At 45.4% G+C, this 13,566-nt stretch overlaps 1 protein-coding gene across 1 annotated transcript in view; it reads left to right on the top strand.

The window, feature by feature from the left end:
* Positions 1 to 13,566, top strand: part of LOC119395697 (high mobility group protein DSP1-like) — a 52,020-nt gene that overhangs the window by 3,882 nt on the left and 34,572 nt on the right. Inside the window, 2 exon segments of the mRNA XM_049416751.1 lie at positions 12,224 to 12,298; positions 12,390 to 12,934. Of these exon segments, the coding sequence (XP_049272708.1) occupies positions 12,224 to 12,298; positions 12,390 to 12,934 (620 nt within the window).

The following is a 13,566-nucleotide window of genomic DNA, read 5'->3' as shown; positions in this document are numbered from 1 at the left end:
GTGGGCTTGCTACATACTCTGGTGTCGGAATGAAAATGCCCTCGAAAGGTCAACTTATTTTAGGGCTAAAGATAGGCCAAAAACACACAAGTAATCCAGTTCACTGTGCTTTTGTTAGGAAGAGACACATTGTTGGGATAGTCTTACATTGTTCTTAAAATAGGCTGAATTTTTTTTGCTTGAGATAAAATGCAACATGTTTTAGCCGTACTTTGCCAATATTCTATAAAAACTATGAAAATTGATCATTTTTATTTGTCCAATTTTTTATTTTATAAACGAAACAAACTTGGTGTAATTGCTTCATGATTGGCCAGAGGCAGTTGCCCGAAAACCAGTTTCGCACTTTTTCAGAAGTGTATTGGGTGGCAAACTTAAAATTCGTGTGGTGCTAGTACTAGTGTAAATTCAGTGGAAAATTTTTGCAGTGTATAACATATTTTTTTACTGATAAGCCTTCAAATTTGCTGTATCAGCTAGTCGTTAAAAGGCTCACCAACATATAGCAGTCTTTTTTTTTTTTCACGAAATTTATTTTAACTTTCACCAAAATAGTGTTGATTTCTTTCTACAGACATTTTTCTACCCCAACTGAAAATTTTGCTGAAAACCAAAATAATAGCCTTTAGGCTATCCTCAGTACACCTAGGTAAGCTCGTGTCAAGCATGCAAACTGCTCAATTTGTGAGAAACGTCAAACAGTTTCAAGCTTATGGTAGAATGCCTCGTAGATTCCCACAGTGTATGGGATCAGTTGAAATGTTTGTGCAGTCTGGTAAGTCATGTTTCCCATAGACAAACTTTTTCAAATAGCTAAACGTTCTCTAAATGAACCTCGTTGTAGGAGCTGCCTCGGCTTTCTAGTCTGCGTTTGAAAAATCCTCTTTTTTTCCAGTCAAACTAGATGAGCACAGCATCGTAATGCACCCACCTGGCAACTTTTTTTCCAATGGATTCTATAGATTCTTCTAGCACTTTACTGGTTTAGAGGAGACCACACAGGCAAATATTCCTCAGTATGTTTGTCATTTAAATCCACTCCATTGCCTGGTGATTGGCAAACGGGCAGTGCTTCAACCCTATCCGCTGCAGCTCGCGAGCCATTTAATAACAGACCAACTACTCTTGACTACCTTTAAAGTAATGGTACTTTGTTTTTATTTTTTCACATCTAACATTCTCTGTAGTAACACTGTTTTTCTAATTTCAGTCTACATTCTGCTAAATTTCCATGCACATCTTGACAGTGTCATCATATTTCTAAAACCTTTGAAAATCTTAAGAACTCACTACTTGCACAAACTGTACATTCTTAAAAAGAATATTTTAGTGCAAAATATGCTGTAGAACTCGCCGGCTATAAGTCCTGCACACGCCATTTTTCCATGGTGCATGTGATGTCATGTGCTGCATGGAGCGAAGTCGTAGTCTTCTGCCAAAGTTTCAGCCATTGCAAATCATTCAGTTAGAGTTCCCAACCAAACATATTTGAAATAGCTCGATTGTACGCGCAGTTGAGCATGGTACAAAATTGTTCTCCGGAATGCAAAAGGTTGCAAAGCAAGCAGCTTGTTACGTCATGGCTCGCGAGTACGCCTATGTTGCCCAACTCTCAGGCCGCACGAGTCTTTATAAAAATATTCAATTATAAATTAAATGCTCGAACAAATTCGCTAAAATTTCGCCAACCTGTTTGTAAACGCACAAGGATTAATCCACATAACAAAGATTATTATCGAAAATTGGGTATCGTGGCCCTTTTAGCCCAATTCAGAAGACCATGAAAAAAAAAACGAAAATTGTAGCAAATTTATCGAAAATTTTATTTTACCCAGTTTTAGAGAGCTCTTTGAAATGGCACCGTTCGTTAAATTATGGTGTTTATTTCACAGATTTTGTAATGCAGTTAGCATGTAGAAGGCTTCACTGCATGGCCTTGGTAGCTTGCAAAAAAAAAAAGCCTTTTGCAGAGCTCGACACACAATAAAAACGGAGCAATACATTGGAAGGGGGGGGGGGACCTAAATAGTGAAAAAACGCACATGACTAGTGGCTATTAATCCGCAGCTCCTCAAGCAGTTGGCCAACAGAGGCCAACTCTGCGATTCATGAATAGCAGAACGTGCACATGGGGGTCAGGAATCGCGACTCTGCAGAGCTGTAGTCAGATGAGTTGTCAAAAAGCTTTCTTTTACGAGCAGTTTGATCCCTTGTGGCAAGGAGGTGATGGTATAAGGAAGGGAAAGACACAAAACGGCACAACATGGAGATGCGTGTCCATCTATCTAGCATCAGGAATCACAACTGCATGCAATAGGATGAGTATAGTTGGCATAGGTTCACTGTGCGACAAATTTTTGTTCTTTGACGACAGTAGTCATTGGTACAAAATGTCATAACGACCATACTCTTCAACACACTTTAAAGGGTTGAACTTTTTTTTTTACATGCAATTTCAGTTATGGGAGCAAATATCCTAGAGTTCCGTAAATTCTTGTCCCTAACGATAGAAATAGTTTTTCATCTTTCTAATACGAAGTGCAATAACGATGACTATAAGAGGTCTTTAAATTTTACCCATCATTCACCAACATAAAGTGGGACTTAATTTTAAAGATCTCCAGAAATATCAAGCCGACTTAACTTTGAAGTCTAGGGCTTTGTGGTAAACAGGTGAGCGTTGCAACGCCCTGATACGTCATGTAGTCTCATTAACTGCTAGAGAAAACTATGTATTGTCATGCCCAATCATTGCACCAATTCTTTCCAGCTAGTATTTTGGTTATTTTTGCCGAGAGTTCCTAATGCTGCATGTACAGCACTCTTCTTTGCATTGGATGAGATCGTAGTCGGCGAGGAATTGCTGCTAAAGGTTGGTTTACGATAACACAAAAATAAATGCACTACATTTTATTCCAGAATAAAAAAAAGTGGATGTCGGTATTGTGACCTTCATCGTGATAATATTTTATTGGCCCTGGGAAAAACAATAGTTGGCCAAAAGTAGCGCACGGATCCTCTTAAAGGCACGTAAATATTTTTTTGTTTACTTTGTGTACGTTCCATTCTGTGTGTTCACACATTCGGCTCACTTTGTAGGGCACAACCCTTAGGCACTTCGAAACACTCAATAATTCTCCATACATACACTACATATTTACAATGCTCATGCACATACCTTTTGTGGTTTTATAAAAAAAAATGCCCATTTCTTCATAGCTTGGCCCTGCTCAACTTGCAATTTATGGCTACTTTAGGGTAAAGCTATTTCATTCAACCGGTGTTACAACGTGCCAGAGTATAATCGAGTTCATTTCATCCGAAATTATACGGCCACACTATTTTTACAATGGTAGTGCTTCGCATATGCCTCTCAAGCAAAAGATATTGCTAAAATTATGTAAACGTTAGATTAGGTTAATAAGGTAACCGGGCTTATCCACGTACGTGGCACCTTGCCACTTGTCGTTTTGTGGACCAGAACTTTTCCCGCACCAGAACATATAAAGAGCCATGCCAAGGTCACGGCAACTACAGAACATCAGGCTGCAGTTTGTTTTCCTCACGAGACAGTGGCCAGTAAATTGTAATTGTGTATTTTTTTCTGCAGCTGTTTTTTAAATGTCATGATTTATAAAATAGTACAACTATTACTAGCATTTGGGCACAGTTAGAAAAATTACCCGTGATGTTGCTCACCCATGAAAACGTGCCATGGGGAGACTGAAAACTTACGTCACAGTGTCACTGCAATCTGTAGCGATTCACACATTTTAAAGACTTGTAGTAAGTTAGGCACTTTATGCAAAGAGCTTAAATCAGTCTGCTAATGACTCAAACAACTAGCGCAACCGGCTCAGTGAGTAAGGATGGAATCGGCAAAACCATTTGGGGTCCCTTCAACCCAGTGATTCCACTCCTGCGCCAACTGCGCCAGAGTGCGCCAAATTGTATTTACTGCGCCATCCTGATAATATCGACGAAATTTGCGCCAAACTGCGCCAAAGTCTCTGGTTTGGGGGCGTCTATCACCGGCAATCGCACCGCCGGCGCGTCAGAACATGTGCAGCTCGATCTTGGGGCTGCCAATAAAGTCGCAATTATGGACCAAGAATTATTCCGCTGAATAAATAGCTCTCGCACGTGCGTTCCGAGTAAGCCACGATGCCATGCACGGTGCCGACGCAGCTTCTGTTCTGCAAGTCGGCTCGACAGCAAAACGCGCTCTCCGCAGATGCTCGTGACGTCTAGGCCTATCGGTAGCGAGAAAGTGCGACGACGATTCATCGGCGGGCATCGTCTGTTCCAGAAACGCTGCTGATAGCTCGTTTCAAGCGTCGCACGGCACGTAAGGAAAGCAATGTTCAGTAATAACTACATGAGTGCCGCTAAAATGTCTGTCACTTCTGTTTCCGGACATCGCGGAATGAAATCTGGGATCGCTCGCAGTAGATATATGGGACAATATCGAATTTTCCTTGCTTCGCGTTTATGGAAGAGCACGCGAACGGTGGAAACGCGTTGACACTTTTCCTCAGATATACTTTATCCATGGATCTTCATCCAGAACAGCTTTTTCGTAATTCCTTCCGCCAGCACGTCTGAGTTTGTAATCACTCTGCGGTAAATACCCCCTAAAAGGCCCCGCCCTTTCGAGCTCACGTGCTAGGGTTCCAATTCGAATTTTTTGCTTGCTTTTTTTTAAAAATGTCATCTCATTAGTAAAATCATATCTCCTGGTCGGAGCAGCCGCAAATGTGCAGCTGTCAGTAGCGGGCCCGTCGCGCCGTCGCTGACGGCCCACATTGAAGCGGCTATGCCATGTTACACGTCCGCCCGTCGCTTTCGGAGGTCAATCCGCCTCGTGCATCGGTATGGTGGCGCCACCGCTCGGCTCCCCTGGTGACTAGCGAGGAGAAAGGAAGATGTGCCCTCTCCCAACCCCCCATAGGATCCCATGCATTTTGATTGAAGTTTGCAATTCCGTTGCGCAGAAACAAACTAGCGCCATCTGTTGACAACACACCACACCGACGATGGAACACCTCTTCTTGCTTCCACCGCTCTGCAATGTCGTTAGTTAACCTCTCTCTGCTTTTTATATTGTTTTTTCGTTAGCGTAGCAGCGCGCAGGGCTGTTCGCGGAGCGCTCAGAGGCCGCTCAGACGAGCCGACGAGCTGCGAGTGCAGCGTTGCGCTGGTGGGACCCTTGCTGTGGTCGTGCATTGTCAATAGGTTTGGGCGTTTTTGCGGTTGTGTTTCAGTGCTCTCTAAATGTAGGACCGCGAGCCTTAATTCGTTTATTTTCGCGGTTAAACGCCGTTGCTTCTTCCGCCGCACGACGGAAATATCGTTGGCAGATAAGAAGGGTGCATCGCAGCGGAGCTCTTTTTGTTTCCCACGAAGTGCGCGCTGCATATGCGAGTCTCGCCCCGCACAGGCTGCCAAAGCTGCCTCTCCGGCCTAAAAGAAAGGAATACATTTGATCACATTACGAAATACATCGTATAAAAATAATCTACCAGAGAGCAACAAAGAGAACGGCCGCTTACCTTGTTCGTTGCACAGCCCTGATCCACTGTCCTCTTCTGTCATTTTCGTACTTCCTCCAGGGGAATCGGTAGAATATCACCTTTGGCAGCTTTCCTGCGGTGTTTTTATAGCTGTTGTGGCACTCTCCACCACAACAATACACAGAAGTGGCCTTTTTCGACCGTTTATCACTGCGGTCCGCCATGGTGATTAACCTAGTTTGCAGTGGTGAATCGGTCAACCGTGAGCCGGCGCCACCGGCACATCTGTGTTTTGCCACTTTTGCCGTAGATGGCGCCACCTGTCCGTTTCAAAGCAGCAGCGCACGAGGCGGATAGCTAACGGTTAAAAAACCCAGTTTCGATTAAGAACGAAGCAATGAATGCGATACCAAAAAATTGTATTGTGAAACGAAGACTAGCAGCTAACTCTTTTGGATCCGATCTCGCGTAACGCTGGTGTAAGGGAATATGGCCCCTCGAGGAACCGAATCGTTTTCTTGCTCCGAGTTCTCTAAACACGAAGTAAGCGTTGAGAGCACAGCAAGTTTACGAGCAGTCTCCTGATGCGTCGAGATAGCGCGCGCGCAAGCGACTGCGCCCTTCGAACGATGCAGTCCCCCCCCCCCCCCGGCTTCCGCTCCCCTGGCGTCCCTTCATGCTCCTTAGGAAAGACGGGCGGGGCGTTTCCTAAGTGTTTGATGAGCAATCGATGGCAGGCCCGCACGCGGGAAGGTGTTATCTCATGCGCTGTCCGTGCGACGGAGACAGACAGCCGGCTAGTTTAATCTCCGCTTCAGCCGCGTTCGTCGCCAGCGCTCGCGAGCTTTTACCCGCGGCTAGACTGCGCGTGGTGATGTTATTAATTTGGACTTTATACGGAAAATTACGACAACGGTGACGGCAAAAATCCGCCGAGAGTGTCCATATGATTGCTATCGCAAGGGTCAATGTACGGGGCAGATTTTGCACCCCCCCCCCCCCTCTTAGGTGATTAGAGGGGGGCCGGCCGCCCCCCCCTGTGCGCACGCCTATGTTCCTGAGATGATTTTTTCCATGAGATTTGCAATGAATCGAAATATTTCTAGCCTTCATAAGAGCCCCATAATAGTACTCAGATGCTTGAATGTCAATGCAATATGCTTCTGTATTGCACTCCAGGATGTAAAAGTCGCTGCTCCAAGGTGCTCCCAGATGCAAAATTATCTGCTCCAAAGTGCTCCAAGATGAAAATTTTGCTGCTCCAAAGTGCTCCAAAACGGAAATTTTGCTGCTCCAAAAATTGCTCCACATTAGAAGTCCTTGGTAGCATCGCTGCTTCAACCGTATTTTGGCACATTCCGCATGTTAACAGAAATAGTTTCATGCAATGCACTTGCCACCATAGGGTGTGCGTAAGAGGACGCCGACCAAAAATACTTAAAAATAAAAAGTCGTTTTGGCTTCCGTACGGGGTCTTGTTCACAAAGGAAGCAATGAAAGAACGGGGGTTGACTACGTACGCGCAAATAGATGGTGCAAACAGCGTGCGTAAATAGAAGGAAGGGTGCCGTCAGTGCACCCTCACATTTACACATTTTACAAGAGAGCTGTTAAAGGGGTACTGACATAAAAATTTTCAGTTGTCCTTTGGCGTCAAATGAAAGGCCAGGCCCTCAAGAGCCTAGAAAAGGTAGTGCTAAGCACGAGTAAACCTTGAAAAAGTAATTACAATTTGTTTTTAAAAGTTCGTTTCGGTTCCTACTGTACCCTGACGTCGCAACACGGTATGAGCTTCTCGTCACGTGCTTGCACAGTGTATAGTGGCGTTTCCACGGCCACTCCGCACCGTGGCTGCGTCGGTGGCGCACAAGCGACCATCTTGGAAGTTTTGGTACCTGACGTCACCACAACTAGCCAGACTGCTGCGTGAAGTGACCAGAATTAGTACTGTAGCCTGGCATAAAGCTAGTGTCTTTGTCGGTAGGTGCACCATAGAAAAATTGAATATCAAACTTATTGAACTAAAATATCTTATCAGCATTTGCTGAGCTTCATACTTGCTCAGAGCCGTCTCTGCATACATGAGATTTGTATGGCAGAGTAAACTCGCTTTCGAAGAAAGGTATCAGTACCCCTTTAAGGTCGAGGTTGACCGTTTGTCAAATATAGAAAATTATCATCATCGTGAATCGGCACACGGCATCTCTGTCCTCTTCTTCATCGCCTTTCTCTTCCGCTTCGCTATCAGAAGACTTGCGCCAGTTTGTCCGGTGAGGGATGCAATAACTTGATGGTCGAGAGAATGAGTACAGAGAGAGAGAGAAAGAAGACGGAATTTCTTGGCGAAAAAAAAAATAGTTGAGGCGAGATTCAAGCTTGCATACCCACTATCTGAATGCGAGCGTCCTAACCACTATAGACAGGCTGAACTCATGCTTGAAGAAACTGTTCAGTGTTACCTAGTGCAGTTTTTTTCATGCCCAATCAGTCCAAGGCATCTTAAGCACCTCCAGTGCCATATCTCATGCCATCACCCATGAGCATACGTATCGTTCCAATAAATCCGGCACAGGCACAGCTGGTCAGGATGCTGTGCCACAGAGAGCGATATTCTGAAGAGATCGTTTCTGCGGCAACGTCGGCCGCGCCAAGCAATGACGGTCTTAGCCCACCGTATTAGCATGGGTGGCACTGTACCAGACAGCCACACACCTTTCAAAAGTACCTTCTAATAGGACTGTGAAAATATGACCCCTGCTCCACCTCCTCCTAAACTTCATTGCCACTGTTGCATGCAGCATTAGTGCACTATGCCACGGCAGTGGATAGAATCGTGGAAGTGAGGACTGCATCGTGCACAGATACGTAACAGCAGTATGCGATTATGTGGGCGCAATCACTTGGAAGTGTAGAAGACCTAAGCCATGCGTGACACGCTCACAAGAAGACTGCAGGAGATGTGTTCAAATCACAGCAACACAGTGGCTCTCCTTGGGCAACAATAACACAACTCAAAGGCCTTACCTTTATTGGCAGTGTGTCAACCCAATTTCAGGATTGAAGCACATCATCGACACCATCTTTCAGTAATAAATAAAATAAGGATCTCAAAGGCACTTTTTTTTTGGCAGAAACCAGAAACACATCTTGGGGCATAGCCTTCCCACTACGTGCAGCTAATCCAACAGGCTTTTTTTTTTTTATGAAAATCACTTTCATTTTCCGTGCAAGCTGTAACGTAGCACTTGTTTATATGTAGGATTGCCATGAGGTATTGTGTGGAACTTCGCAAGTCTACAATGGACAGTTTTCCTATGATAAACATTCTTTGGGGATAATTGTTGCCTTTTAGAAGGTCATGAAGCGGTCAGTGGTGAAGCTCGTGCTGGACGACCATCAACGACAAAATTTTGATGCATGTGAGAGATCATTTGAACTAAGACTCATTGGAGTGTCCGCTCAGTAGCACAAACATTCCGAAAAGTACTTCCACGAGATTTTGACGAATAATTTGCCTGTGCGAAAAATGTGTGTGTAGATTGTGCCTAATGTGTTAGTGAACGCCTTAAAATCGCACAGAGTTGAAACATGCCAGGACCTTAGGTACTTGTGTAAGTGACACCCCAGTTTTTGCATGTCATTTCATTTATTTTACCCTGAATTGCACAAAGCTTTACGCAAGGGATTGGGGGTACATAAAATAACAAAAAAAGTGAACAAAAATAACATCAAATAATAACAGCTATAATAAAAATGAGGTTAGGCTGATACAACTGAATTCAAATGAGAAATACAGAGCGTACGATGTTTTCTAAAACTTCAGTTTGGTTTCATTTTACTTCTTCGCTTATCTTGTGAGGGCTTCATGCCAAAACCTGCACCTGTTTCTTCTTTTCTCAATGTCGAACAATCGGGGCGCACGAAAGTGAGCTTAGTTGGATTCGTGCCAGTGTTTGTTTATGGAGTACTTCAACAAGTAAAGCTTGGGAACTCGGGAACATTACCCGTAATAAAGTCCTAGCAAGGCTGGATATGTCCTACACAAGTTTTGTGTCTGTAGTGCAGCAAAGCTGTCTGTAGTATCTTGGAAATTTTCCTATGTATTGAGGAAGTGCTGCATTGGTTGCCGGTCTGCACCCTTGAAATAGCTTCAGAGTGCTTCAACAGCCTTGAATTTTTCACCCTATTAACTCTTACAAACCCTCCAAGCTCATTGTATTTGGCATCGGGGGACTCATCCACCAAGAGTTCGCACCACATAATGCAACTGTCAATGCCAAATTCGATGCTCAAAAGGTGCGAATGAAGGGTTCCTTGCTCCCGGCCTGACATTGCGAGTGATTGGAAGCTTCACCATGTCTGTCGCCAGCCCACAGTTCGCAACCCTCTTCCTGTCCAATTCAAAGAGGCCAGCAGTAGGTGGATAGCAAAACGGCGCGTCATCTGCTACAGCACTTCCGGTTCTAGGAACCGTCAAGGCACAGCTCGTTGCTGCTTCAAGTTGTGTGCGGTTCGGTGTAATCGGGGAGGAGGCAAGATAACTGGTAACAACCGCGTCGCAGAAAGTACGCGTTTTCTCCCCGATTACACTGAACGGCACACACCTTGAAACAGCGAAGAGCTAGGCATCGAACCGGAAGACGTCATTTTGCTATCCACCTGTTGCACAGCTGCCCCACAATTCTGATGCGGCTCCCCCAGGCTTGTACCTGCGCTTGAGAACTCCCTTGAAAGGACGTCACTTTGGGACAGTCGACAAAGTCCAAGAGCATTTGCACCAAGGCTCTAAAGCATATTCCAGGGGAGGCCTTTGAAAGTCCTGAAATGTTTTTTTTTTCTTTTTTTTCCTTGAAAAGCCTTAAATTCCTTGACGAGTTCTGTCTAGTACTGACTGTGTGAGCTGATTTCTATGGTAGATAAGCATACATCGGGCAAACTTCCCACATTATGCACAATAGGCCAGCATGACGGCACATGGCCTGCTTCGTATTGCCTGCACGGAACCCAAAAACACACCATGAACGGAGCCAGGGGCGCATATTGACACACAATGTTGGCTACCTTGCCGTGCTTACACTGCATTCTTTGCGTCTTTTTGTTCGTTGCCTTTTCCACATGTTGGTCTACCTTCTTTCACTTTCTGGCAGCTTACATCCTGGTGACTCGAATCCGCATCCAGCGCTTGTGCTGCTTTTTCTCCTTTTATCTCTGTCTAGTGAGTGGCGCATGACGCCCATTTGATATCAGCAGCTCAATAAATATCCATTCTCCTCGTGCACCCTGATACCAAAAGTAAGAAGTTCGAATTGAAACTGTTGATAGTGCAGCTGATGCTGCGCAGTTAGCTTTGCGAAGTGTTTTTATTCCTCTTTTTTTTTTTTTTTGTATACACAGCCATCACTAAAAGTTACCTGATTGGCAGCCCATACCAGCATAAATCGAATTTGTATCCAAGTGAATGCACATCAATGTCTAAAAACCAAAGCTTAATTACTCTAGGTAGTCGAAAGTATTGAAGGATTTAATTGTCAACATGGGGAAGAAAAAAGACTAACTGGATGCATTCCTTGTTGCTTTGTATGCTTCAACAGATCACCATTAGAAAAAGTGTAGTGTGACATCACCTTCGCAGTGTGTTTGAACAGTTTGTTGCCAATGACATAAAAATGTGAAGTGGGAGAGCAGAAGAGCATATGCATCAGTATTAATATTGTGAACTTTTGTGCATTTTAAGAAGGGATAAAGACTCAGCATTTCTAACCAACTTTTTGCATTTCTAGTGCAATAAAACTAACCGTTGTGCTTTGGAAGTATGGTAAAGAACTTCTGCTTGGGATGCTGCTTTGCATAGCTTCTGAATTTTGTCCTTCAAAACTTGCATGGGGGGGGGGACCGTGTTTTAAGTAGTGGGCCATTTCATGGCCCAACGATATGCCTTCCTGCTTACATAAGCACATGTTTGGGATTACATAGCAGTCAGTAGGAAGGCATCCTGAAAGGATTGCAAATAAGCATACAAGATGGATCTGCAATCTATGATAGGGTTCACGATTACAGATCTATATTGGAATAACAAAAGCGGGCGTATGCTGGCAAAACAAGCAAAAACATTGGGTCCCAATTGTTTGTGGCACATTTTCAGTCATTTGGACCTTTTGCTTTAGACTCTTCCATGCTGGTTGTGCAGGCATCTTGTTGATGCACTGGTGTGTGTTTTTTGCGTTGACGGGCCAAGTCAGGTAGCACTGAAAGATGTAGTTTACTCGAGCAACATTGTGTATAACAAGTATAACATTCTTTGTACGAGCTCTTTTGCCGACGTACTTATTTTGTGTGGAAGTTGAGAAGAAACTATTTTATAATGATGTCAAGAGCAAAATGGAAAAGTTTTTCCCGTTTCAAAATGCAGAAACCAAATTGTGCTGTCCTCTCGTAGAAAGCGTTGCGTTGAATGGCCAGATTAGCTGAAACAGCCACGCTTTGTGTTCCGTGTGAGCTTGCTGCTGTGTCTAAAGATGTAGAATATGTGTAATACTTCGGCAGATGTGCCACTGGTCATAGCAAATGCTTTATGCAAAAAAGAATGCAGCCCAGCTTAACATTTTCACTCGTTAAGGAACGCCTGTCTGTCCCGTGTTGTGAGCTGTGGCTGGGTGAGTTGCTTGTTTGTGGCGTCATGCTTGTTCCAACCCTGTCATTTGTACACCCAGCTGGAAGTCGCGGGAAGTACTTTGGGCAGCAGCTTGATGATTGGCGCCAGAACAGCGAGCTATACTCGAAAAAAGGTGAATTGTCTTGCTTGTTGAGGCGAGGAATGTGGTGGACGGTGCATGTCTCCGAGTGTGGCGGCTAACCGAGGTTTTATCGTCGGCCCAGCGGACTACGACTACCACCACGCGATGGCGCAGCACGCGGCCGTGGTGTCGGCCGCGGGCGGTGGCCAGCTGCACCCGGCCATGGCACAGCTGCCCATGCTGCCCACGGGGCTCAACCTGTCCATGGGTTCGGCCGCCAACATGGCTGCCAACATGGCCGCCGCCGCGGGCCTCCAGATGTCGCAGCTGACGGCGAGCGCCAACTCCACTTCGTCGTCCACCTCCTCGGGGGGTGGCGGCGGGGGTTCGGCGGCTGCGCTTCACCACCATCACCACCACCACCACCAACACCTGCAGCACCAGCACGGCAATGCGCCCGCAGCACACCAGCAAGCGGCTGCCCTGCACCACCAACACCAGCATCACCACCACGTGGGCTACATGGGTCACATGGGTGCCGCCGCCGTCGGCGGCAAGCTCAAGCACAAGAAGCCAAAGGTGAACAAGGACGGTGTGCCGGCGCCCAAGCGTGCTACGACGGCCTACATCACCTTCACCCAGTGGTACCGAGAGGAGATGAAGAAGTCCGGACGCCAGATCCCCCGGGTGAGCTGCTTTTCGTGGACTGCCATTCAGGCATCTCGGGCCATCACTTTCGCTAAATTACGATAAAGTTAACCAGGTTGGAATGATGGGTGACACTTGTGGGAAGACCATTCCACTCACTGGTTGTCCCAATGAAGGAGGAGTGGTGGTGGGTCGGGGTGCAAGCAAGAGGATGGGGTCAGGCTGCCTTGTTGCGATTTGTGCAAGCTGAAAAACAAAGGGCTGGTTGAGTGTGAGAGTTGCAATGAAACGAGCTGTACCTTTTGTGATACAGAGACAGCCTACTAATTTTCTGGCATAGCTAGATTTTCTGGCAGCATTGCTTTATTTTTTACATTGGTATATTACGGGTAATCTTGGTAGATAAATCTAAGTATGCAGTTTTGTGCAACTTCGACACTTATTTCAGTTAACTTGGGCTGGGTCCCAAATTGTGGATGCGCACTCTGATTTTGATCAAATTTTTATAAGCTAGTAATTCGACTGTTGTAGGGGCATTGTGTAGATTATGACGAAGTTAATCTACAGCTTTGGTGGCATTGTTACACCCTTGACCGTTTTTGGCGAGCACAGCTCATCCTTGCGAGCTGTCCCCGAAACGTGTGGAACGAGTGTAGTTCACCTGCTCGACA

Source organism: Rhipicephalus sanguineus, chromosome 6 (genome assembly GCF_013339695.2).
Source record: "Rhipicephalus sanguineus isolate Rsan-2018 chromosome 6, BIME_Rsan_1.4, whole genome shotgun sequence".
Taxonomy (NCBI): Eukaryota; Metazoa; Arthropoda; class Arachnida; order Ixodida; family Ixodidae; genus Rhipicephalus; species Rhipicephalus sanguineus.
This window is presented reverse-complemented; position numbering and strand designations above follow the sequence as displayed.